Source organism: Vulpes vulpes, chromosome 3, assembly GCF_048418805.1.
Source record: "Vulpes vulpes isolate BD-2025 chromosome 3, VulVul3, whole genome shotgun sequence".
In the NCBI taxonomy this organism is placed as follows: domain Eukaryota; kingdom Metazoa; phylum Chordata; class Mammalia; order Carnivora; family Canidae; genus Vulpes; species Vulpes vulpes.
In genome coordinates this window covers 83,557,400-83,583,875 of record NC_132782.1, presented here as the reverse complement: position 1 = coordinate 83,583,875, position 26,476 = coordinate 83,557,400, and the positions used below count along the sequence as shown (strand labels likewise).

Here is a 26,476-nt window from a genome sequence, read left to right as displayed (position 1 = left end):
AGGTCGCGGCCCCTTTGAAACCCGAGGCTTCCGCGACTCCTGGGGCTCTGCCCCCACCCGCAGACTTTGCCCCGGCGTCCACCGTGGGATCACCAAGGGACGCAGCTGTAGCCCTCCCCTCGCCTCCCCGCAGGCCCCCGTCCCCACTCCCGCCCACCCACCTACGGAGGCCAAACTTTTTTTCTTAAAACATTTTTACTTCTTTCAACCCAGAAACATCACAATCTAAGCGGACGAGAGGGCAGGGGAAGAGACGAGGGCATGGGGGTAGGGGCTTAGATCTGCGCTGGCTGAGGCCGAGCCGGGAAGCCCTCTCCCCCGGTTTGGCGTCCTCTACCCCACCGCTGCGGGAGGGCGTGTGGGTGTTGAGGGGGCGCCCTCAGGGGCACTTCCGCTCCACGCACTGCTTCCCTCCCTCCTCATATTCCTGCTTGGAGATCCACATCTGTTGGAAAGTGCCCTGGGGACGGGGGACGACAGAGGCCACCATCAGCACGGCCTTGGGGCGGAGGGTCGGGGGAACGGGACGCACCTCCGCACATTCCGTGCAAGCCCAGCCCCTCGGAAACCCTCCTCCCGCCCTCCGACCCCGCCTCTCCAGCCCAATCCCTTCCGCTGCGACCGCCCCAAGCCTCCCAGCCGTCTTTCATATTCCGTGCGAATACCCCTGCTCCTGTCGTTTAATCATGACGTTGATTCATTCATTCAACAAGTAATTATTGCACACTGTCTGCCCTGGGCCACGCACTGGGCTAGAGCTGAGTAGGGGAGCTTACAGTCTCAGGCCAGCCGACCTGTCCCCCCTTCCCCTCCCCCAATTCCTCCTCCTATCACTCCATCAGGGAGTTTCCGCATTCCCAAGAAGAATCTTTCCTTCACCCTCACCATTCCTGCACCACTTAACTTCTGGATGTAGTTTTCTTCATTCTGCCGGCCACCCCTCAGGCTGAGCCTTGCCCCCGAGGGTCTCCGCTGGGCGTCCCAACTCTTCCTTCTCTTTGATGGTTGCTCAATCTCTGCCTGAAAGCTAGTGCCCGTGTCCCTGGTACTACTGTCCCTGTTTCTCTCCTTTCCCGAACCAGCTCATCCACTCCTGGGACTTCTGCTTGTGCTCCAAAACCCTATTCCTCCCTCAATTTACCATTGCCAATGCTTGGAACTGAACAGTAGACCCAAATACTCAACTGTCTTTAGACACCTCCTTCTGAGTCTCTTAAGACCTCAAATTCAGCATGTCCGTGACTGAGTTCCCCCAGAGCTGGCCTAAACCTTCTTCTGTGGTCTTTCTCATTTTCTATACTAGTGAACGTAGTGGCTATTGAGCACTGTGGCTATTGGGCACTTGAAATATGGCTAGTCCAAATTTTTTTAAAAGATTTTATTTAGTTATTAGAGAGAGAGAGAGAGAGAGAGAGAGGCAGAGACATAGGCAGAGGGAGAAGCAGGCTCCATGCAGGTAGCCTGATGTGGGACTCGATCCCAGGACTCCAGGATCACGCCCTGAGCTGAAGGCAGATGCTTAACCAATGAGCCACCCAGGCATCCCATGGCTAGTCAAATTGAGATGTGCTCTACAGTTATAAAATACACAATGGATACTGAAGACTAAATCCAGGAAAGAGAATGTAAAATATCTCATTTTTATATTGATCACACATTGAAATATCTTGAATATAATGAATTAAATAAAGTATATTCTTTTCTTTTTAAGATTTTATTTTTAAGTAGGGGCATCTGGCTGACTCCATTTTTAAGTAACCTCTACAACCCACCATGGGGCTCGAACTCACAACCTCTAGATCAAGAGTCACACACTCGGAGTGCCTGGGTGGCTCAGTTGGTTAAAGCATCTGCCTTCAGCTCGGGTCATGAACCCAGGGTACTGGGATGGAGCCCCACATCAGGTTCCCCTCTGCCTCTGTTGTTCCCCCTGCTCCTGCTCTCTCCCTGGCTATCTCTCTCAAATAAATAAAATCTTAAAAAAAAAAAAAAAAAAAAAAAAAAAGAGCCATACGCTTTACTTACTGAGCCAGCCAGGCAACCCAAATAAGATATATTTTTTAAGCTTAACTTTCACCTGATTCTTGGGGCTCTTTTAAAATATGCCTACTAGAAAATTTCAAGTTATATATGTGGCTCCTCATATTAAATTCCTGTTGGACACAGCTGCCAGGAGCTAGCATCCTGGGCATCATCCTAGACTCCTTCTAATTTTTCACATCCAGATGCTGCCCACATTGTGTCATGAGCTCCCAGTTCCACAACCGGATACCCACTCCCCTGTCAAACTCCAGTCACAGTGGAGGCCACTGTTCAAGCCACTCTCCACTCTGCGGCCCCACTGAGCTTCTTAAACTTGGGTCTGACAGCATCTGCCCATTGCCTTTGGTCTCCCTGCCTCTCCCCATGACCCAAGCATCCTCTCTCCTTCTTTGCCTCAAGGGTTCTTACTCAGTCTTCCATCTTCAGCTTGAATGCTCCTTAGAGCCCCTGAAACTAGATCAGGCCCTCCCTTCAAGGAACACTTGCACATTTTGAGGTGACTTCCTGCTTAATGGGCTCAGCAGCTGGTCTGTGCTGCCTCCTGACCATGTCAGGCACCCAGGGTGGGGGGCCACGGTAACTGGATGGATGAATTCACACTGTCAGCCTCCTGTATTTCTGACCCCTGTTTCTGTCTCCTTGGGGGCTGCCCCTCTAGGAGATTACCTTCTTGCTCTGTCATAGTCCCATTGTCCCCTCTGTGTGGCTGACACCCATGAGATATAGTTTGCATCTCCAGCTCCCTGCTCAGCATCTTGCCTGTGTCCCACAGCAGGTCCAGAGAGGACTCACCACCTATTGCTCCAGAACCAGCCTGCCTGTCTCCTCTATCTGCCTCCTGCCCACCACCCCAGCCTCTCTTTCACTCTGTGACTCCAGGACAATGGAAAGAGCCTCTTCCCAAGGTGCCCTTGTGTCTGGCTCATACTCTGATCTCCAAAGACTCATTCTGGACATAGTCTTCCCAAACATGCCTGTGACTGTCACATTGCTTCTTTGCCCCAAACTTCCAGTGTCTCTCTTCTGCTAAGTATAGTGGGTGCCTCGTCCATAGCCTCAACCTCCACCAATCTCTCCAGCTTCCTGTCCTTCTGCTCCCTGATTTGTCCTGATGGAGCATTCACCCTTCTGGGAACCTGCTCTTTCCCAAAAATAAAAGTTTGTTGAATGAATGAATAAGGAGGCGGACAAGGGGATGGGATGTCTGGGTCTGCCCGGTTCCCACAGTCAGTGCGAGGCCAGGCCCCTTCCTCTCACCAGTGAGGCCAAGATGGAGCCCCCAATCCAGGGGCTGAACTTGCGCTCCATGGTGCTGTTGCTGGCGATGAGCTTCAGCCGCATGCTCTGGGGGGAAAGAGGGGCTGGGGGAAACAGACACCTGGGTTCTGGGAAGGGAGAGGGCTGGAAGTGGGAAAGACTGGGAAGCCACAGGGAGAGGGGTCTGCTCTGGTGGCCAGAACACTTGCTGTTGAGGAAGGAGGAAGGACTGGGTCCTGGAGAGCTAAGCCAGGACAGGAATCCAGGACCCTGTTGGGGGAGGGCTCCTACCGGTGGGGTCTTCTGGGAAAGCTCCCGATTGAGCCTGTCAGTGAAGCCCTGGAGCAGCGTATTTCCACCAGTGACAATGACACTGCCATACAAGCCCTGATTGCAGAGAGGAGTGCGCCTTCAGGGCACAGCCCCTCCCTGTCTCCCCACTACTTTTGGGCCCCTGGGCCCAGACACAGGCTTGGGCCTCACCGGGCGAATGTCGATGTCACACATGCCTATGCTGGTGGTCACCACGTGGCCCACACCCAACATGGTGTTCCCCGACAAGCCCTGCCAAGAAAGGTGACCTGGGTTTTGGGCCTCTGCCCTCTCTCCCCAGACCCCAGTGATCCTTCCCAGCCTCCCTCACACCCAACGTTGGCATCCAGGGAATCCAACCAGTCCCCACCTCAATACCCTCCACCCACCTAACCTTGACATTGGAGGGATCGAACAGGCCCTCGGGAATGCGGAGCCGTTCAGCACCATAGTCTGTGTTATAGCCATTGGGCATCTCATAGTGTACCGTGGGCATCTGCGCAGCCACCCTGCCCAGGAAAGAGAGACTCTGCCTGGGGGTGCTCACAAGGGACCAGAGGTACCCTCTGAATCCCAGGCCTGCCCCTGTCCCACCCCTCAGCCATGGACTCCACTTACTGCTCATCATAGGGAGAGTCTGAGACCTGTAGCACAGAGGCCTGGAAGTCCTGGATCACCTCCTGGGGACCCAGGGACATGGTGAGCATTGAGGGCCTGGTGTCCCTCCTCAGCACCCCCAAGCCACCCCTGCAGGGCCTCTCTGTCCCTTCCCCTCTACTCATGGCAGGGGAGCAGGAGCTGGGAGGGATAGGGGTTGTTTCAGGGGACCGTCTCCTCACATTGCACATGTAGTTATGCCAGGACTTGGAAACCTGGGGGAGCTTCTCCTTCTTCTTCCAGTTTGGAGGGGCGCCCTCCCGTACAGGTTCCTGGGGGCACAAAGCCTATGAGCATCCTTCCCACTCCACTCCTGCCCAGCCCACCCTGACCACACCCATGCTCCTGCAGCTAACAGGCACTGAGTTCTTTGCTCTGCTGCCCACAAAAGGTGTTCCTCCTCCTTCTCTCTCAAAGGAGAGAGAATGGGGAGAGCCTGTCCCCATGTTTGCCACTCATGCAACAGGTACAGCTGATCTGAAAGGCCTAGGCTGGAGAAAGCTGAGGGCATGGGGGATACAGTGGGAGACGAGAACCTTGAAGAAGTAGCCTTTCCTGAGCCACATTCCATGTGGGGGTCCAGGACGGACCCTTTCAGTGTCTCAACACTCACAGCAGCCGTATATGCTGTAATTCCACTTTACAGGGGAAGGAACTGAGGTTCGGAAAGCTTTGATCTGCTCTAGGTCACACAGCTCTTACATGACAGAGGCAGACCTTGAACCTGGGTCTGCCGCACTGGCCATCATACCTCCTGTTACCAGCTGGCTGTATGACCTTGGCCATGTCCTTCAGCCTGTCCAATCTCTGATGCTTTGATTATAACTTAAGGAACTGGACTCAGGGTCCTCTGGGGGCCCTGACACTCCTCTCTCTGATATCTAGTGGGTCAGTGGGTCAACTGTCATAGGGTAAGTGCCCTAGGCTCCCCAAAGACACCACCTTGGCAGCAATCATGTAAGGTGGAATGATGTCAATGGCCATTTCCTGGAAGAGCTCCCGGCACTGCATGGAGATGAAGTCCCCTGCTAGGGGTGACTTGACAATGCCTGGAAAGGGAGGGGGTGTCAGGGCCGGGTCCTCCCCAAGGAGTCCCCGACCCCTGTTGAGGCCCCACCTTGCTGTAGGACGTAGCCATCATGTACTGGGATGGCGGTGGTATGGGTGGCCCCACTGTCCAGCACTAGGCCCGTGGAACGTCCGTTTGCAAAGCTGGTGTGGGACGGGTAGGTCAAAGAGACAGCAGCAGAAAGTGAAGGGACTGGGACTCAGGTCTGCCCTGGTCACTCTCTGATCTCCTGGTCCAGTCCATTCACACTCTGCAAATCTCTCATTCTGGTTTATGACCCATCACAGGACAAAGGTTCCTGAGACCCCTGTCACTTCTTCCCTGTCTGAATCACAACTTCTCCCTCTTTTTCTTTCTTCTGAGCTCCTAGTCTCTCTTTAATCTTGGTTCAGTGTTCTGTGGGCTCCTTGAAATGAGGGGCCATATTGCCCCAGTGCCTAGCACAGGGGTCAACGTAAGGTAGATCCTTAAAAAAATGAATGCTGATTGTTATATATTCTTCCTTGTTCTCTCCAGTTGCAGCCCCTGCTGTCTATGGTCCAACTCTCCCTCCCTTCCTCCCTCTTTGTCTCTCTCTCTGTTCAGTCTGATCCAAGGAATAGGAAAGAACTGCTAATCTGGCCACCCCAGGGTCAAAGGCATTTAGTGTACAGGGGCCCTTCTGCACTAATGGAGCACAGGGTGGGTGTCTGCCCATCCAGGACACTAATCTCCACAGAATCAGGTCCAGCCTCCAGCTTGACACACCACATAAACCCCACCCTGGCCCTCCACCCAGCCAGAGCAGCTCAAGCCAGAGGATACGCAGTAAGTACAGCTGTCTTGCATAAGAAGAAGGCAGGAATGTTGTATTGCTCGAACATCAGCTCTGTCAGCTTCTCCCGCTTGGCCCGTGTGTTCCACTGGGGAGAAAGTGCAGGAGGGGAGGATTCAAAAAAGGAGAGGCCCAGACCCATACACACACACACACACACACACACACACATACACACACAGAAGACTTGGACTGGGGACAGAGGTCAGGTCTCTAGATCCACATATAACTCTAGAATGTGAAAAGTACAAAGAATTTTAAAGATTATAATCCAAACCCTGCTGAAGTAAACCAAACTCAGAGAGGGAGAGTGACTTGACCAAGTTCACACACAAAGCCCTTGGTAGAGCTTGGTAGAGTTATAGTCTCTTGACTTCTGGCCCACTGTTCTTTACTGTACAATTCTATCAGCCTCCGGTTTATCCCTCTTCCCCATTTAAGTCATCTCAAAGGCATGAAAGCTGGGAAGAGGGTTTCTAGTAGAAATTGTGGATTGAATACAAACATCCAGTTTTATCCCCTTCCAAGATCCCAGGAAAAGTATAATAAAGGGGCAATTTAAAAAAGACATAAATCCATGGCACCTGGCTGGCTCAGTCAGTACAGCATGAAACTCCTAATCTTGGAGTTGTGAGTTTGAGCCCCACTTTGGGCATAGAGGTTACTCTAAAAAGGGGGGCACCAGGGTGGTGCAGTTGGTTAAGTGCCTGACTCTTGGTTTCGGCTCATGTTGTGATATCATGGTTGTGAGATCAAGCCCCTCATCAGGCTCTGCACTCAGCTCAGAGTCTGCTTGAGATTCTCTCTCCCTTTCCCTTTTCCTCCTCCTGCTCATGCTCTGTCTCTCTAAAATAAATAAATAAATAAATCTCTAAAAAAAAAACCCAAAAGACCTAAAGCCACAAAAGCCAACAAGCCACGAGAAGATGCTCAACATTGTTGGCCACCATGAAGGATATGCAATTTGAAATCACGAGATACCGCTTCATACCAACTAGAGTGTTAATAATAATTAAGAAAAAAATGGATATAGAGAAACTGAAACACTTGTACATTGCCATTGGGAAGGTGAAATGGTTCAGCCACTGTGGAAAACAATCAGCAGTTCCTCAAAAAGTTAAACATAGAATTACCATATGACCCAGCAATTCCACTCCTACTTATGTATCCAAAAGAACTGAAAACAGGTACTGAAATAAATCCACATATACAACTGTTCATAGCAGCACTATCCACAATAGCCACAGATGGAAACAACCCAGAAGTCCATGAATGGATTAATTGGAAAAACAAATTGTGGTATATCCATGCAATGGAATGTTACTCACCATGAAACAGAATAAAATACTGATATATGCTACCGCATGGATGAACCTTGAAAATATTATGCTAAGTGAAAGAATACAGACATGAGAGGTCACATGTTGTATGATACCATTTATAAGAAAGATCCAGAATAGATACACTGATTGAGACAGAAAACAAATTGATGGTTGGTTGCCAAGGGCAGGGAGAGTAGGGAGAAACTGGTTAATGAAAACATATTTTCTTTTGGGCTGATGAAAATGTTGGGAGCTAGAAAAAGATGAGGGCTACGCAACATTATAAATGTGTTTCACGGCACAGAACTGTTGACATCAAAAAAGTTAATTTTATGTTATGTGAATTTTACCTCAAAAAAAGAAGAAGAGACAGATACCCTCAAGGATTGGGAATAATAAGGAAGGAGAAAACAGAAACATAGTTTTGAAGGTTGAAAATCAGATAGTTAAAAAAAGAAAAAAGAAAGATAGTTGAGTGGTAACTGGCTTAACAGATTCAACACTGACTCCTAAGCTGGTAGCGGGAAAAAGCCAGGAAATTGCAGAATCCTCAGAGGGTTTGGGAATTGGTAGTTTTGAGTACCTCTGGCAGGTAAGGTTAAGGGAAAACTAAAATAAGATTATTTAAAGTTCTTCAAGTAACAGCTCCCAAAACTCTCTCCCCAGTTCCATGTCACTGGGTTATTACTCACTCCAGCCTCCACAGAAGACTGGAAGTTTAATTCCCTAGACAGAGTAAAACTGAGGGTCTCTGGACCGATGGGATACTTGACACAGGAGTAAAAAAGACACTATATTTAAAACAGGAGAAGACAGAGATCCCTGGGTGGCTCAGCGGTTTAGCGCCTGCCTTCAACCCAGGGCATGATCTTGGAGACCCGGGATCGAGTCCCACGTCGGGCTCCTTGCATGGAGCCTGCTTCTCCCTCTGCCTGTGTCTCTGCCTCTCTCTCTCTGTGTCTCTCATGAATAAATAAATAAAATCTTAAAAAAAAAAAAAAAAAACAGGAGAAGAAAGCGATTCCATGTATATTAAATGGTGAGAATCTCAGCCCTATTGCTTCATGTGGCTCCCCAAAAGGGGGTCGCCAGGCCTATCTGTAGGGTACAAGTCTTCCCTGTGGGTTACATGAGATCTAAAGCTGCCAACTATAAAGACTCCTAACTCTGGGAAACGAACTAGGGTAGTGGAAGGGGAGGAGGGGTGGGTGGGGGGAGTGGGTGATGGGCGCTGAGGGGGGCACTTGACAGGATGAGCACTGTTATTCTGTTTGTTGGCAAATTGAACACCAATAAAAAATAAATTTATTATATAAAAAAATAAAGCTGCCAACTATCAGAGGCTGCCTAACAATCATCCCAGGCAGGTCATCATGTAGCAACATCCTCTATGACCAGAGTCAATGAGTGCCTTGTCCCACACAGCTTCCAATCAGTATCTTAGTCCACCACTTGCAAATACAGGCAGACAACCAAAGATTTCTCAGAAATCTGAGAAAAGCCTCAAAATGAGATAGAGGGGCACCTGGGTGGCTCAGTGGTTAAGCATCTGCCTTTGGCTTAGGTCATGATCCTGGGGTCCTGGGATCAAGCCCCACATTGGGGAGCCAGCCTCTCCCTTTGCCTATGTCTCTGCCTCTCTTTCTGTGTCTCTCATGAATAAACCTTTTTTAAAAAGTGAGACAGAGGCTCTCCCAACACCAAAAGAAAAAAAGGGGCATGGGGAAAAAACTGGAAGAACAGAGATTGTGCAGGGAAATGAAAACTTTGGAAAAACAAAACTAATCATATTCTGAGTGAGATAATAGATGATATTGCACCCATTAAGAATTGGATGTTGTAAAAGGTAACATTCATGGAACAAAAAAGAGCTCTAGGAAATTGAAAATACAGGAGCAGAAATGAAAAACTCAATAGAAGGGTTGAAAATAAAGTTGAGGGACACCTGGGTGGCTCAGCAGTTGAGTGTCTGCCTTGGCTCAGGGCATGATCCCAGGGTCCTGGGATCAAGTCCCACATCGGGCTCCCTGCAGGGAGCCTGCTTCTCCCTCTGCCTGTGTCTCTGCCTCTCTCTCTGCATCTCACATGAATAAATTAAATTAAATTAAATTAAATGGGGTATGGCCAGCCCACAGCTGGTATTCAGCCACTGGGAGATCATTCCCAGCGACCCCTTCTGGGTGCCGACCACCGAGGAAGAATACTTGCACTTTGGGGAAAAGGCTGATTCTGAGAACCAGGCCCGGAAGTACCTGAACGCCGTGCACAAGCGGAAGGGTCTTTACGTGGAAGAGAAGATCGTGGAGCACGCAGAAAAGCAGAGAACCCTCAGCAAAAATAAGTAGCTACTCTACTGGAAGGTTCTCTTCTTTATAGTAAATGTAAAAGCATCACCCAGGGTTTGATCCTGGAAACACTTCTTTATGCTGCATTCTCTCTGTGCGTCTACTTTCAATAAAGTTGGTCCTTATGAATATTAAAAAAAAAAGAAAAAGAAATTTTAAAAAATTTTTTAAAAAGAAAAATAAATTTGAGGGATTATCTTGGAAATTAGAGGAAAAGAGGAAAGGAAGGAAAACATAAGAAAAGGAGAGGACCAGTTCAGGAGGTGCAAAATCCAAATAATATTTTCCAAAAGAGAGGACAGATAAGTAGTGAGAGAAATAAATTATCAAAAAAGTAATTAAAAATACTTAATTGAATAATGACTGATTTTTCTTCACAGAATTGGAAGACATAGGTTTCCAGATTGAAGGGACATATTTGAGTGTCTAAAGCAATGGATGAAAATTAAACAATACGATATTGAAAAATTATATAACACTGAGGACAAAGTGCAAATTCTATAAGCTTTCACAAAGAAAAACATTATACTGAAAGATCAGGAATTAGATAGCTCTGCTTTCTTGATGGCAACAGTAGATGCTGGAAGACAATGGAAAAGTACCTTCAAGATTTCCAATCTGGGATGTTATATCTAGCTAAGCTATCAATCAAGGTCAGGCATGCAAGGTCCTAACATTTTTTACCTCTCATGACCTTTATAAGGCAGTTACTGGAGGATGTACTCTATGAAAACAAGGGAGTACATCAAGAAAAGGAGTATGAGATTCAAGAAACAGGACTTCTATTACGGGAGAGAGGGGAGGGGATGCCCTAAGATGATGGTGAAGGGAGATGTCAGGATGATAGCTATGTCTTTTGTATAGAAGGCAACAAGTCCAAAGTGGAGCAATTAGTGGGTTTTTGGAAAGATTTCTTCAAAAAGATCAAATTGATAGAATATCTAATGGAGCTAATGTTTGAAAAAGGATATAGATAACATAAGCAGATAAATAATAGCAGATGAATAACTTAGGGTCATATCATTAAATAAATAGAAAGCTAAGCAAAATAAAAATCAGTGCAATTTTCAGTTCTACGGAAAGAAGCTGTGCAGGAAAGGAAAAGTGACCAGGGTTTATTGCCTGCCTGAGGCTTGATTAGCATATATAAACACAAGAATGTAAATACTGAATAATAATTTTTTTAGAAATCTAAAATACAACTATACTTAAAGCTGAGGAATGAGGGAAGTGTGTGGTGTGGGCTGGAGGAGGAAAGAGAGCTCAATGTTTCTTTTTTTTTCTTTCTTTTTTTAGAGAGAGAGTGTGTGCAAGGTGGAGGAGAGGGAATGGGAGGGGGAGGGAGAGACTCTCCAACAGATTCCCCATTGAGCATGGAGCCTCATGCAGGGCTCAATCTCATGACCCTAAGATCACAGCCTGAGCGAAAATGAAGAGTCCCAACATTCAACTGACTGAGACACTCAGATACCCCTCAATATTTATTTTCTACGGTGGGAAATAAATCCCTAAAACTATAAAATCCACAAGCATCATTTGAATGTGATATTTAGAGATATAGAAGAACATGACAAAACTTCTCTAAATGAAAAGCAGTTGCCTCTGGAAAAGTGGAATGGAAGGAAGAGGATATGAATGGCCGTTTTTTCTTTAACATATTTTCTAAAGCAAAGTGGTTATGTGCATATATAACATTGACAAAAATTTTAAGTTAAAAAGTCCAAAAGGACTTTGGGGGGATAAGGCTGAATGGGCAAAAGATATGAATGGATAAAACAGGAGGATGGAGAGGGATAAAGACTAAACCAGGGAGGGAAAAAAAGTGCTTGAAGATGGTGGAGTTGGAAGAAAAGTCTGAAAAGTTAAGTGGAGTGATCAATGGCAGATGCTTTCAGAAGGGAGAAGTGAATGGCAGAAAGGAGGTAGGGAGCACCTGGGGCTGGACTAGGGTTTGGGTGAGGCACTTACCGGGGCCTCGGACATGAGCACTGGATGCAGGTTGGGCTCGGACTTGACGTGTTTACTGTAGGTGTGATCCAGGATGGCACGGAAGCATTCCCAGTCCTCAACTGGAGCCAGAAGGCCAGCGTGGAGAGATGAAGGCGGGCCGGCAGGGGTCCAGGGACAGAAAGCAAAGGAAGGAGGGATGCCAAGTCCAGGGGAGGGGAAGTGAGATCAGTTCTAGCAGAAATCCCCCCTTCCTGGGAATCTGTTGGGCCCCTGGGCTGGAAACCAGTCAGCTGTGGGAAGCTGTGAGAGAATTCCTGGGATGTGGGCAGTTGCAAGATAGACTCCATAAGTGTGGGGTGATATGTCCTGGGTTGTGGTGTGTGGGATCCTGGTCTGTGGTGGGAGACAGTGGGTGGGGGCTCCTTACTCATGCCATTCTTGAGGGGTGACATGACCTCTGCTCCATCCCGAGGCACATGCAGGGCGTTGGTGTCGATGTGGAAGATCTTCCCTTTCTTCTCTTTCTCCCCCTCCAGCTCCAGCCCGCCCCCCTCCTCCGCGGCCAGCAGCCCCACCGTGGTGGGGAAGTCAGCCTGGAGGGGGCATGGGCAGGAAGAGGGATCAACCTCTTGCCCCTATCCAGACCCATAGCAAGGCCCTCACCCCGCCCCTGGGTTTACTCCCACATTCCCGCTCTGCAGAGCTTCTCTCTGTGTTGTGAGAACCCTGGGTCACTGGGAAGCCTGGAGGGGAGTCCGAGGCCCTAGGACTTGGGGATGGGGCTGGAAGGCTCACCTTGGGGCAGTCCTCCCCAGCGTACCCAGCGCGGACTGAGAAGGAGCCAATGTCAAAGACCAGCGCCCCCACCTCATCTGTGTGGGGAGACAGGTGTGTGAGGGGACCTCTCCCAAACTCTCTCCCCCTGGATAGCTCGGAGAGGAGGTCAAGGCAGAGCCAGTCTCGCCACCTTCAACGCTTGCCGGGGCAAGTAGGAGCTCGGCCTGAAGTCCGGGGTCCTGGGAGTGGGGATCAAGCCTCCCCAGAGTCCCTTCTTGCCCAGTGGCCTTATTGAGGCCACTCTCCTTGCCGGGAAAGAAGGGGCCAGGGGGCCGGGAGGAGGTGAGTTGGATGGTGGAGAGTGACCCCAGTGCGCGCGAACGACCGACCTGGGAGGACCAAGGTAGGAGTGGCGCAGGACCCAAACCCAGGGCTGGACCCGTTCGAGCGCCGGGGTGACAGGCCCTAGGGTGCCCAGAGCTTAGGTCGCGCGGGTTCGGGGTGCAGGGCTGCCGGTGAGGCCGCAGCAGGGTGGGGAGCCTGAAGCCCGAGGCTAGCTCACCTCCGCCGTAGACGCCCCCGCTCATAATGCCCTCTTAGCGCTGCTCACGGCCCGTGGGCGGCGACGGGATCAGCACCGAGGCGGCCGGACAGCTCCCGGGATCCCGGGCGGGGCGGGGCGCTCAGTAGCCAATCAGGAGGCCGGATCCCCCGCCCCCAATGACGCCGTGGATTGGCTGCAAGGCGAGACAATAACCGGACCCGGGGCTGCTGCTTTAAAGGGGCAGACACCGCAACTTTAAGATTGTGGGGAGGATAGCAAGGACTTCGAGATCGATTCTAACAGATAGCCAGGTAGAGAGCAGACGTACACAAGGGATGTAAACCTTGTTCATTTGGAGACCAGGACGCCGCAGGACAGCTCACGGGGCCCCTGCTCTCTTACTTTTTTAAATGGGGTCGAGAAAAGGGCACCATAGTCCTGGAGAGTCGTCCATTCTCTGATCAAGGTCCTGCCATACCCAAGTCTGAATGAAATCATCGGGCGAAGGAGGGAAAGGAAGGGAAGGAGGAGAGAGGTACAGGAGGGGGAGTGTCTCCATTTTCTCCCTGTTTCTTTCCATCCTTGTCTAATGCCCCCTTTTCCTCTCCCGTCCCCGGTGCCTGGGCCCTATACATATACATGTGTACACGTACTCAGCTAACCCATCTTCAGCTCCCTTTCCCCATCTATCTCTCCCCAGCTGTTTTCCTGTCCTGACACCACCTCCACAGCAATTTTAATAGCAAAGGTGAAGGAGCAGCTCCGACAGCTTGGCTTAGCTGAGAGACTCTTATGTGAGCATGTGTGTAGATGTGTGCCTATATGTATGCATTTATGCGTGTCAGGATGTGTGCATGTGCATATGCATGTCTGTATATGCATGTGAATGTTTGTTTTGAGGGCACTCTTACTTATTTGCTGAGTGTGAGGGAAGCATTAAAACCATGGATAGCGGGTTTTGGCACACGCACGAAAGAAAAGGAAAGAAAGAAAGAAAAAGAAGAGGAAAGGGAAAGGGAAAGGGAAAGGAAAGGAAAAAAAGACCATGGATGGCACAGGAAGAGGATACCTTGTGACAACCCATGCCCCAGAAGTTTATCTGCTCACCAGATGCCCGCTCTGAAAGAGACTAAGGTGGCTCATTGATCACCCACTGGCAAGAGTGGCATTTCACATGCCCAATGTTGTTTGGGAGTCCAGGCCTAGAACCTCCGACTGGAGGCATCCAGGCTTAAGTGGGAGAGGTGAGCCGTAGGGGAGAGAGCTGACTCAGTGCTGGGAAACTGAAATATTTCTGAGTGGGTTAGTCATTGGCCTCTATAAATTGAGACCTAGATGACTGGATGAGTCCCTTGACCTCTTGACACCTGCATTTATCTTACAAAATTGTTATTACTGTTATTATTATTGTTGTTGCTGAGGTGAGGATTACAGGAACACTGGAGTAGTAAATAATTCTATTTGTGGCCTGTACCTCTCCTTTTGTTGACATTTAATGAAGTTGCTTCACTTCCCCTACAAATTCACCTTGTCAGTTCCCTCTCTTAACCCAGTCCAGAGACTGCTTCAAGTCAGGAGAAATATTATTGATCATAGATCCAGCCCTCAATTTATTTTTTTAAAGATTTTATTTACTTATTCCTGAGAGACACAGAGAGAGAGAGGCAGAGACACAGGCAGAGGGAGAAGCAGGCTCCATGCAGGGAGCCCGATGTGGGACTCGATCCTGGGACTCCAGGATCACGCCCCAGGCCAAAGGTAGGTGCCAAACCACTGAACCACCCAGGGATCCCCTAGCCCCTCAATTTTACAGAGGTTTCCCCAGATGGAGGCAGGTCCCTGTCTTGGGTCAGATAACCCACTCTTGGCAGAGCCAGGACTAGAACTCACATTTCTCATCAGCCAGTTTAGAGATGACCTTATTTCACAACACTTCTGTGTCCCAGTCCAAGATTCACTGTCCCTATCTGTAGGACGGCTGGTAGTGAGGACTCAATCTGATGCCAGAATCAAGTGCCTGGCTAAGAGCTGGGCACACAGGAACTATTCAGTAAACACTGGCCCTAAGAATGTTCTTGGGGAGTTTTTGAGGCTTTACTATTATTATTCATAAATTAGAAATCTGTAATACTGTAATGAGAACTGAATTTTCCTCTCATGGCTTTTCCTCTATAGTTGGCTGACTACACGACTGGACTTGATTTACCTCCCAGTCAACTGTGGCCAATTTTCATTTGTCATTCTTTTGTATTATGATTCTATTGTATTCTGTAAGGTAAAAGGTTATTAATATATTTCACCATCCATTCGTTGATTCAGCAAACGTCTTTGTGCAAGACATGGGAATACTGAGATGGATAAGATATATTCTTGCCCTCAAGGGGTTTTGCTGTAGTGGGGAGCTTAGGCATGCATGAAAGTGGCAAGAAATGGGGGCCCAGAGGAAGGAGGGGCCACCTGTCTCCAGGAGTCCAGGAAGGCTTCTAGAAGTGAAGTTTGAGCTGAATTGTGAAGGATGAATAGGAGTTCACTGGTGAACAAGGTAGGAAAGGTCTTTCACACAAAGAATAGCACATGCAAAGTTCTAGAGACATGATCATTTCTAGCATATGTGGAGTTAGGAGCTTAGTCTTGAAAGAGAGTTGCACAAGAGCTGCTGGCAGAGATCAGAGTCAGGGGGAAATGACAATGGAAAAGTAGCCAAAGACCAACTTGTTCATAACTAAATCCTATTATTTAGCGAACACAAAACATGCAGTGCCTAGATGTAAAGCATTTTAAGTGATTTACAAATGTTAAGTACTCTAGTCCTTATAATGATCTGATTATTATCCACATTTTGTAGGGGAAACAGACATGGAGAGATTAAGTGACTTGCCCAAGGTCACTCAGCTGGTAAATGACACAGCTGAGATTTCAGCTGTGGCCTGTGAAAAGTATTCTCTGGAGAAAATGTTGCCTTGCTTCTACTCTTTTCATAAATGTTTTCTAGATACCTGATGGACATTAGGAATAAAATGGATCATAAAACTTGATGTAGGGATCCCTGGGTGGCGCAGCGGTTTGGCGCCTGCCTTTGGCCCAGGGCGTGATCCTGGAGACCCGGGATCAAATCCCACATCGGGCTCCCGGTGCATGGAGCCTGCTTCTCCCTCTGCCTGTGTCTCTGCCTCTCTCTCTCTCTGTGTGTGTGTGACTATCATTAGAAAAAAATAAAAATAAATAAAACTGGATGTAACTCGGGGCACCTGAGTGGCTCTGTCGGGTGGGCATCTGCCTTTGGCTCGGGTCATGATCCCAGGGTCCTGAGTTTGAGCCTCACGTCGGGCTCCCTGCTTGGCACGAAGTCTGCTTCTCCCTCTCCCTCTGCCTGCCACTCTCCTTACTTGTGCATGCTCTCTCTCTCTCTCTCTCTCTCTCTCTGTCAAATAAATAAATAGGGATGCCTGGGTGACTCAGTGGTTGAGGATCTGCCTTTGGCTCAGGGGTTGATCCCCAAGTCTGGGGATCGAGTCCTACATCGGGCTTCCTGCATGGAGCCTGCTTCTTCCTCTGCCTGTGTCTCTGCCTCTCTGTGTGTCTATCATGAATAAATAAATGGAATCTTAAAAACAAACAAACAAATAAATAAATAAGTAAATAAAATCTACCCCCCAAAAAACAAACAAATAAACAAAAAAACCCAACTTGATATGACTCTCCTAGGGTTGAATGTCTATCCTAGAAGATGGAGGGTTAAATCATTAATTTAAGAAAATCACCTGGAGGTTCACACATTTCAGCCTACACTAGGTTGGCCAAACCTGAACATCTGGTAATGATGTTGAAGGTGGTAGGGCCAGGACCCTCTGCCCTCCACACCTTGGAAATGATTTGGCATCTTGTGAGGGTCTGTTCCTTCCGTGGTCGGCTCTTCCCCAGTTCCCTGCCAGATACATCGAGTGTCTTGGCTTCACAGGGAGCCCCTCTCTAGTGAAGGTGGCAAGTGCCCAGAAATAAACAGTCCAGTAAAGGCCGCAGTAGGAATGGAGCCAACACTGCAGTGGGGCACAAACAACAGTGTGGTCAGGGAGGCAGTATTTAAACTAAACTGAACTGAATTTTCCCAGATGACAAGGAAGTAGGATTGGACTGGAGGAGTGGAAGGCATTCAAAGAAGGGACAAGACCCAGACTGTGTATCATGAAGTGTGGCCCTTCTCACGGAACCAATGGGGAACTCTTACATCATTTTGAACAACAGTTATATGATCTAATTTGCATTTCAGAAAGATATGTCTGGAAGCTGTTTGGTAGATGAATAGAGAGGAACTATCTTAGAGGCCAGAATATAGACTAGGGCTAGGGTAACAGCATTTAGCATATGGTAGAAGGGATGAATTTAAGCAATATACAAGAGGTAGCATTGACAGGATGTATCCACCAGTGACACAGATTGCTAGTCTTACATCAATGGTTATCTCCCTTCTTTCTTTATTAATAACATTTTAGCTGGGCATATGGCTAGAGACTACATTTCCCCAGCCATTTTTTGCAACTGGCCAACCTCTGAGCAGAAGTTATTGTTGTAAAAAAAAAAAAAAAAAAAAAAAAAGAAGTTATTGTTGTCCTTAAACAAGAAAGAACTTGTGCTTTCCACCCCATCCCCCTTCCCAATGGATGAAATTCAGGTATGATTGTGGAAAGCTGCTTGGGCCACACTAGACAGAGAGATGGAAGCTAGGTGTTGAGGATGGCAGAGATGCCCTCACAGTCCTAGAGGATGTTTTAAATTTGTCTCTTAAGCCATTGAATTTGTGGGACTCTTTGTTATAGTAGCTTGGCCTATACCCTAATTAGCTGACCATCTTTGGATATGGGGAATGAAGGCACAAGAAGCCCCTGGATGGATGGCAATGCTGTTAACTGGGCCAAGAGATTCAGAGAAAGGGTAAGGTTAGGCAGGGTGGGGTAGGGTAGAAGAGGATTAATTTAGTTTTGAATGTGTTGAATGTGACATGTCTGTGATCAGTGGTGCATAATAAATGTTTTAACAATCAGCTCTTGGGGCAGCCCCGGTGGCCCAGCGGTTTAGCGCCGCCTTCAGCTGGGGGCATGATCCTGGAGACCAGGGGATTGAGTCCCTCATCAGGCTCTCTGCATGGAGCCTGTTGCTCCCTCTGCCTGTGTCTCTGCCTCTCTCTCTCTCTCTCTCTCTGTGCCTCTCATGAGTAAATAAAAATAAAAAAAATAAAATCTTTAAAAAACAAAACAATCAGCTCTTCTGTGAGCATCCACATGAAGATATTCAGGCTATGGTTGGACATACACCAAGTCTACACCTGGGGGGAGACATCTGGGCTGGACATGGAGATTTGAAAGATATGGGCAGGGATCCCGGGGTGGCGCAGCGGTTTGGCGCCTGCCTTTGGCCCAGGGCACGATCCTGGAGACCTGGGATCGAGTCCCACGTCAGGCTCCTGGTGCATGGAGCCTGCTTCTCCCTCTGCCTGTGTCTCTGCCTCTCTCTCTCTCTCTCTCTGTGACTATCATAAATAAATAAATTGAAAAAAATAAAATGAAAGATATGGGCAGTTAGGGGATAGTCACAGTAATGGAGGAAGTGACCAGTGAGAAAAAGAGGCTGAAGCTGGGATCCTGGGAGAAACAATGTTTACAGATGCCTGGAAGAGGAAGGGAGGACCAAGGAGAAGTCTGAGAAAGAAGAGTCAGAAGGAGGAAGTATATCCCATGACCCATGGGAGCGAGGTTCTCCACATGTTCTCCAGGGATCCTGCCTTCTCAGATAAATCGGTCATCCACTGGCCATCCCCTACCTCTGTATCCTTCACCTCCCCCAACTCCCATCCTTCCCATTACCATCTAAACAAGCTCCAGTAGCTCCTATCAAAACCCAAATATCTTGATTTCAAATTCTCCTCTCATCATATGTAGCCCCACCTTTCTATCCCCTACCTCCTCCAAATCAAGATTCCCAGAGTTTTGGCCACTTTGTCTCCATTGCCTCATTTTTTTACTTACCTTCAGCCCACTACCAGCAAACTTGCATTCACTGCAAGTGCTCTTGACAAAGTCACCACTGGCTTCCTCATTAATCTCATGCACACTTCCCAGCCCTGTCTTGCTTCATCTCTCTGCAGCATTCAACACAGTTTACCATTCCCTTGTTGGAACGTTCTTTTCTTTTGGGCTCCAGAACTCCATATTCTCCTGATTTTCCTGTTAGCTCTCTGGCTTCTCCTTTGGCAGCTTGTTCTCCTCTGCCTGACCTCTAATGTTGGAGTTCCTCAGGGCTTGGTCTTGGGCCATCTTGTCTTTTCCCTGAGTCTCTTTATGACTTCATCTGCTCTAAAACGCCACTCATTCTCAAGGCTTTATTCCAACTCCTACTCTTCTGTGGATCCCCAGACCTGCTTTGACAGCCACTTTCTGAACATTCTTCTTTGCACTTCTCTGAGGCGCTACAAACCTAACATGTCCTAAATTTAAAATTTTTTGATCTTCCTCCCCAAATGTGTTCCCCTCCCAAATGTTCTGCTTTTAGCAAATGTCACATTTCAAGCCACCAGCACCAATGGTCATTTCAATGATCATCTACCATCTGTCTCCTCTGTACAATGTAACTCTCTGCAGGCAGAGGAAGGATGCACCCATTCATGGTTGTATCCTCAAGGCCTAGGACAGTGCTTCATACATCAGAGACTGAATATTTGGTGAATGTGTCAAGACAAAGAAGCGTATTTGCCAAAAGTGAGAGGAAAAGTGAAGCCAAAAGTGAGAGGAAGCAGTGTCAGATGCCCTACGGAGATTAATAAAATTGGGTTCTAGTCCTAAACTGCCAGTTTTCTAAGTGACTTTTGGGAAGTCACTTTGCCCATCTGTAGATTGACAGGAAATTGAATTATCCGTTAAGGTCCCTTCTAAATTCTAATGCCTAACTGACATCTATCACCTCCTACAAATATATCATTGAATTAGTAAGTGCACATCAACGGGATTTGTGCATAAAGAAGAATGTGACTGTTTTCTTACATTCTTAAAAATATTGTGCTTTGAAAGCTTCTTCCAGTGCCTTTAATGGAGGCCACAAGAAGTCAGTTTTGATACTTTCACTTTTAAATTCAATGAGGACTCCGTGAAGACTCTTCATTGACGTGAACTTTGAAAATGCTTTGCTTCCAAAGCATTTTCACAATCCAATGTGACTTGCAGGGCAGGCGACAGTCAACACTCATTTTACAGGTGGGGAAACTAAGGCCTGGGCTTACATTCTCATTCCTTTACAGGGATGGTGCTCGGGAGCGTTCCTCAAGAGGCCAGTGTACTGATATGACTGCACAGTTAAGTCGCTAAGGCTGCCTCGTTCGTACCTCAACTCTGGAGTCCTAGGAGTCTGCTTCCACTGCAACAAAATGGGGACAATGTTAGTCCTGAAACGCACAACACTGTCGTGAGGATTAGATTAAGTATGGAACTCAATAAATACGAGTTATCACAGTGTCACGCAGCCCCGTGGAGTTTCACAAAAGCCCAGCGGGCAACGCCGGGGAACTTCCCGGGCCCGACACTTCTCACCATTCCCAGGTTCAGGGGCCCGCATCATTCCTCGGGGGCTCTCAGAAGAGCAGCTCTCCCCCTCGGCCGCGTCAGAGTCGCCGGCCGGGGCCCGTGCGGGTCTCCATCTGCCCGGCTCAGTCCCAGGCCGGCGGAGGGGCGTGGTCTCACTGGGGCAGGGGCGTGCCGAACCCAGAACTGGGGCGTCGAGCTCCCGAACCCCGTCTGGAGCCGCCCAATCCGGGAGGGTAGGTCACGTGACCAGCGAGCGGGGGTTTTTTTTTTTTTTCCTCCCCCCCCTCCCCTCTTCTATGCCGGTACCACCTCTGTCAGTCCCGGGGGGGATGTCTTGCGCCCTTTCGGAAAGCAAAGCATTAATTTTGATCTGTTTTGCGTCGAAATCGTGTGGTGTGATATCTCTGTTGTGACGGAGTCAATCCTTGTCCCTGAAGGGGTCTTTTGCCTTCCGGCGTCCCCCCACCACTAAGGAGTTGGTTTCGCCCAGCCGGGCCCTGGGCGCGGCGGCGACGGCCGCGTCACTGGCGGGCGGGATCCCTCCGCTCTGGGGAGAGCAGCGCTGGACGGTTGAGTTGGGGTGACTGAGGAAATCCATCCGCGTCGCCGCCGCTGCCGCCTCCGCCGCGGAGGAAGACAGGACCTCCCGCGCTCCTCTAGCGACCCTTCGCAGAGTCCCACCGCCACAGGTACCTCCGCTGACAAAAGAAGTCCTCCTGTCCCCCAGACCCAAATTCCCGTGGGGGAACCTCTCTTCCTTCTGTCTCCCCGGTCTGGCCTTTTGAGAGCGGACGTAGCACCCCAGACCTCCCCTCCCTTCCTCTGGCTCCGTCGCTCCCAAACCCGGAAGGGGAACTGGGGGGGACCCTCGTCCCCAATAACGCACGCGCTCCCTGCCTCATCAGGGGCATTTTCCCTGACCCCAGCCCCCAGCCCAGCCCCTCCTGCTTCTTGCGCCCTGAGAAGTTGGGGGGCCAAATTCCGGTCTTCCTCTAGGCCCGGTCCCGCCCCCTTTCCCCCCATCACCGCCCTCCTGTTTGCCCCGGGGTAGCACCCTTCGTGCCCTCCCATTTTGCACCCATGCCGGCATTCGCCCAGCAGAACTCCAGAATCCTCAGAGGCAGGCAAGGCCGCGAGGCCACCCTTCTTTTCGCCTCCACCCTACCCTCGATTTGGGTTCTGGCCGCGTTTTCTGGCCGCGTTACCCTAGACCGGAGACCTCGGCACCCTGTTTCCTCTACTGGCCCTCACCCCAAGCCCAGTTCCCGGACGCCCTCACCCCACGCCTTGCTTTCTTTTGGGCAAAATGGAGGTCGTGGGGGCCGGAGGGCCAGGCCCACTGCGCTTCGCAGCGCGGCACCGGCCCGCGCCTTCCAGCTGCCAGATCCGGGACCCTCCCATGTCCCCTCCCCGTCGCCCCGCCGGACCTGCGGGGGCGGTGGCACCCCTCTTTCTCCTTGGGGCCCCGGCTGCTGTATGCCCAGAATCCGAGGGCCGCCGAGGGGGCCCTAGAGGGTGATGGGGATTGAGGGCTGGAAGCGTCGCCCCCGCCCCCCGCGGCTTCCTCCTGGCCTCCTTCCTTATGCCCCGGTCTCTGGCGTTGCCGCCCGGCCTGGGCTGTGGGCAACTGGAAGGAAGAGGCTTTGTCCGGAGCTGGGGAGGTGGAGTGGGAGACTGTGCCAGCCCCCCGCTTTTTTGGAGGGGCATCTCTCGGCCCTAGCGTAGAGAGCTGAACTGGCAGAGGGGAAATGTCAGTGGGGAAGAGGAACGCCCAGGACCTGGGGGAAGTGGGAGCTGGGTGGGGGACGCCTGGGTCGGCAGAGTGCAGTGTGCTTGGCCAGATCACACAGGTGTCCAGAGAGGGGGGCTGGACTCCGGGCGCTGGAGCAGAGCCAGCCAGGTCCCTGGGGCCCCGGCGCGGAGCTCCGCGGCTGGGCTCCTGGGGTGCCGAGGGCGCGGGGCCGGGCCGCTTGGGGCCGCCAGCCCGCCCGCCGGCCCGCGTCTGGGAGAGAGCAGCTCCACGCCTCGGGGCCGGGGACCTCTCCTCGGAGCACTAATTACTCGAGAGTGGCTCCCATGGGCTTTCTGCGGGCGCGCCGAGGCGAACGGCCTCGGCGCTGGAAGGAGCAGCGGCTTGGGGCTGCCTTCCCCTCCACCCTCCCCTCCGCCCGCCGTGGGCGGCTAATGGGGAGCAGCCGGCCCGGGGATTATCCGGGGTGAGCCGTCCCGAACCTATTAGTGCCAATAGGCTTTCCCAAATCCTGTAAACAGCCACCCTGGCGGGTTCTGGGTCGGGGCGGGAGGCTGGGTCGGGCGGGGGCGAGGGGGCGAGGGGGCGAGGGGGCCGGGGGTGGGGTCACCCACCCTACAGGTCTTTGCCTTGGATGCGGTTGCCTTGGCAACAGGGCTAGGGTGGGGGCACTTCACCAATGAGGTGCTCTCAGTCCGGGTGACGGTTGCCTAGGCAACCCCACGAACAGCCCAGCTTCCCTCTCTGGTCTCTCCCCCACCCCAGTCGAAGCTGGGGGTGTGTGTGGAGGGTGTGCGGCGTGTGGGGGTGAATTTAAAGAGGCACCGCCCCTTTTAAAATTAGGTGCTAGGAGGGCGGTGCCTGTGCGGGCCCGGGCCGATGCCAGGTCTGTTTTCGAAGGGACTCTCCCCGCCCCTTCCCCCTCCCCGTCCCCCCCCTTCAGTTCCTGCCGCGGGTGTCCCGCCCGGGCTGCTGTCCGAGGGAGGGGTTTCCCCTGCGCTTCCTCTTGCACTTCCCGCTCCGTTTCCGGGGGGCGGGAGGAAGATTGGGGAAGTCACCTCTTCCTGGGCAACATCGCTCCTGTGCCGGAGACCCCGGTTCTGGTTGGGGGACCGCGGCCCCCGCTGCTGTCCCCTCCCCCCTCCGACCGGCGCTTACCCCTTCCGGGCCGCGCTTCAACCCCGCCTTTTCCCCCTTCTTCCCCGGCGGCCTTGGGCCTGACGTCAGCCCTGCATCCCCCAGGCCTCGGGCCAGCGGCGAGGAGCTGTCTCCCCCAGCCCCCGTCCCGCGGCCCCCAGCCGCCCCCAACCCCGCCCCACGGGCCCGGCGCCATGAGTGAGCTGGAGCAACTGAGACAGGAGGCTGAGCAGCTCCGGAACCAGATCCGGGTGAGAGCCTGGCCGCTGGGCTGGGGAGGCTGAGGGGGCAGGGCCACTGGGTTGGGTTGGGGGCGGATTTGTGTGTGTGGCTACTCTAGCCTCTCACTATCTCCTCTCCACTCCTCTGTCATCTTTCCCTGCCTCCTCCTTCCCGTGTCTTCCTGCCTCTTTCTGATGGGGTCTGCCATGCCATCTCTTATAGGATGCCCGAAAAGCATGTGGGGATTCAACACTGACCCAGGTGAGATTAATCCAGGGCCGGACTTGGGGTTTAGGGAAGGAGCAAGGGTTTGAGGCATACTGTTTGGTGGGCCATGCTACCTGAACCTCCCTGAGCCCATTCTGCCTCTACCTCCAGATCACAGCTGGGCTGGACCCAGTGGGGAGGATCCAGATGAGGACAAGGAGGACCCTCCGTGGGCACCTGGCAAAAATCTATGCCATGCACTGGGGGACAGACTCAAGGTGTGTTTGTGTGTGGTTGGGGCCGTGTGCTGAGCTTTTGTATTTGTTCTGGCCTGAGTTTACAACACGCAGAAAGGGGCAGGGGTTGCAACCTCCCCAATCTAGTGGGATGAATGGGACGCCTATATTGCTCAGGGTATTTGGGAAGACAGTGACTCCCAGACAGCCCCAGGGAGTGGGAAACAGGACCATCCCAGCAGGAACTTTTGGGCTGCTGCTTGGATTTACCTCAGAGGGCCTCCCACCCAATGAGAGAGGAGGAAAGGTGTCTTGTCTCCAGAGAGAGCTTCACACCCTGACCCCTCTGCCTCTCCCCCACCACTTTTTAATAGGCTGCTGGTCAGCGCCTCCCAGGATGGGAAGCTCATCATTTGGGACAGCTATACCACCAACAAGGTAGAAGTGATGCCTGAGGCTGGATGGGGCAGGGCCACAGGCCCTGGCTGTCTCCGACTCTGGGCACTGCCCCTTCTCTCCAGGTCCATGCCATCCCTCTGCGCTCCTCCTGGGTCATGACCTGTGCCTATGCGCCCTCAGGGAACTTTGTGGCCTGTGGGGGGCTGGACAACATCTGCTCCATCTACAGCCTCAAGACCCGCGAGGGCAATGTCAGGGTCAGCCGGGAGCTGCCTGGCCACACTGGTGAGAGGGACCTGGCAGGGCTCTGGCGCTGTTGCAGGGGATGGGGCTGTGCTGCCCGCTGTTAGAGAATTGGCTGACCAGCCCCTTTCCCCAGGGTACCTGTCGTGCTGCCGCTTCCTGGATGACAACCAAATCATCACCAGCTCTGGGGACACCACCTGGTGAGGCCCTGCCAGGGCTGTGTAGTCAGGGCTTACCAATACTTCCTGCCTGGGATGCCCCTGCCTTGGTGTTTAGTGTATAGTACATGCTCCAAGCGAGCAAGGGCCTTCTGAACACTCTGCCTCCCTTTCCTGTGATCTAGTGGCTCCCTGTGCCCCTTCCTTTAAGGTTCTATCAGGGCTGGGCTCACCCCGAGGGGAAAGGGGCAAGGAGTCTGCCCTGCACCCCTCTCTGATCCCTTCCTCCTTCCTGTTATCTCCAGTGCCCTGTGGGACATTGAGACAGGCCAGCAGACAGTGGGTTTTGCTGGACACAGCGGAGATGTGATGTCCCTATCGCTGGCCCCCGATGGCCGCACCTTTGTGTCAGGTGCCTGTGACGCCTCCATCAAGCTGTGGGACGTGCGGGATTCTATGTGCCGACAGACCTTCATTGGCCACGAGTCAGACATCAATGCCGTGGCAGTAAGTTCTGAGTCGAGCTGGGCTGGCCTGCCTCTGCCAGGCTCCTGGCTCTGTTGTGCCCTCATCCTGCTCTGTTCCTGTGTCCTGCAGTTCTTCCCCAATGGCTATGCCTTCACCACTGGCTCCGACGACGCCACTTGCCGCCTCTTCGACCTGCGGGCTGACCAGGAGCTGCTCATGTACTCCCATGACAACATCATCTGTGGCATCACCTCTGTTGCCTTCTCCCGCAGCGGCCGGCTGCTGCTCGCCGGCTATGATGACTTCAACTGCAACATCTGGGACGCCATGAAAGGCGACCGCGCAGGTGGGTGTTGGGCGCTGGGGTGGGGGGCAGGGACCCCAGGTGGCTGGATTCTGATGGTCCTCCCTCACAGGTGTCCTCGCCGGCCACGACAACCGTGTGAGCTGCCTTGGGGTCACTGATGATGGCATGGCTGTGGCCACAGGCTCCTGGGACTCCTTCCTCAAGATCTGGAACTAACAGCTACCACCCCACTGGGCCCAGGCCAAGAGGGGCCCTGCCCATGCCCACACTACAGGCCGGGAGCTTTGGGGCTGGGTGCATACCAAGCCTCCCTCCCTGGGCCACGGGGCCTTGGGTCCCTGCTCCCCTACCCAGGTTTGGTTCCTCCCGGGGGCCCCCACTGTGGAGATAAAGATGGGGATAGAATGGGGAAAGAGGAGGGGCAGAAAGCCCTCATCCTTTTGCTGCCCTGGGGTTGGGGCCTCATCCCTCTGGAGGGCCAGAGGCAGGAGGTAGAAACTCCAGGGGCTGGCTTTTTTAAAACTGGTTTTATTTTAATTTTTATTATATTTTCAGTTTTTCCATAAAGGAACCAATTCCAACTCTGTACCTGGTCTCTGCCCTTGTGTCTTTCTCACTCCAATCTCTGTTCCCAGAGCCTAACCATGCGTTTGTTGGGGCAGGGTCGTGGTGGTATATGGGGGCCAGA

At 51.5% G+C, this 26,476-nt stretch overlaps 2 protein-coding genes across 5 annotated transcripts; one reads left to right on the top strand and one right to left on the bottom strand.

Moving 5' to 3' along the window:
• Positions 1 to 176: 176 nt before the first annotated feature.
• On the bottom strand, positions 177 to 20,898 carry ACTL6B (actin like 6B). Of its 4 annotated transcripts, none has more exons than XM_026019470.2 (16): positions 20,665 to 20,898; positions 19,111 to 20,491; positions 13,109 to 13,283; positions 12,565 to 12,641; positions 12,197 to 12,362; positions 11,788 to 11,888; positions 6,143 to 6,240; positions 5,387 to 5,481; positions 5,212 to 5,318; positions 4,452 to 4,541; positions 4,231 to 4,292; positions 4,007 to 4,121; positions 3,784 to 3,864; positions 3,592 to 3,687; positions 3,301 to 3,387; positions 177 to 460 (listed from the first exon to the last, which is right to left on the bottom strand). In XM_026019470.2, exons 3-16 carry the CDS (start codon positions 13,131 to 13,133, stop codon positions 380 to 382), a joined length of 1,281 nt encoding a protein of 426 aa, XP_025875255.1. In that variant the 5' UTR covers positions 13,134 to 13,283; positions 19,111 to 20,491; positions 20,665 to 20,898; the 3' UTR covers positions 177 to 379. The 4 variants fall into 4 exon arrangements, with proteins under 4 accessions (XP_025875255.1, XP_072609091.1, XP_072609092.1 ...); XM_072752990.1 differs by having other exon boundaries at positions 20,460 to 20,491; positions 20,665 to 20,880; XM_072752991.1 differs by lacking the exon at positions 12,565 to 12,641 and having other exon boundaries at positions 20,460 to 20,491; positions 20,665 to 20,870.
• Positions 20,838 to 26,376, top strand: GNB2 (G protein subunit beta 2). Its single transcript, XM_026019691.2, has 11 exons — positions 20,838 to 20,891; positions 21,096 to 21,347; positions 23,651 to 23,796; positions 23,990 to 24,028; positions 24,146 to 24,252; positions 24,585 to 24,648; positions 24,732 to 24,894; positions 24,989 to 25,055; positions 25,319 to 25,520; positions 25,611 to 25,827; positions 25,898 to 26,376. Exons 3-11 carry the CDS (start codon positions 23,740 to 23,742, stop codon positions 26,002 to 26,004), a joined length of 1,023 nt encoding a protein of 340 aa, XP_025875476.1. The 5' UTR covers positions 20,838 to 20,891; positions 21,096 to 21,347; positions 23,651 to 23,739; the 3' UTR covers positions 26,005 to 26,376.
• Positions 26,377 to 26,476: the final 100 nt, after the last annotated feature.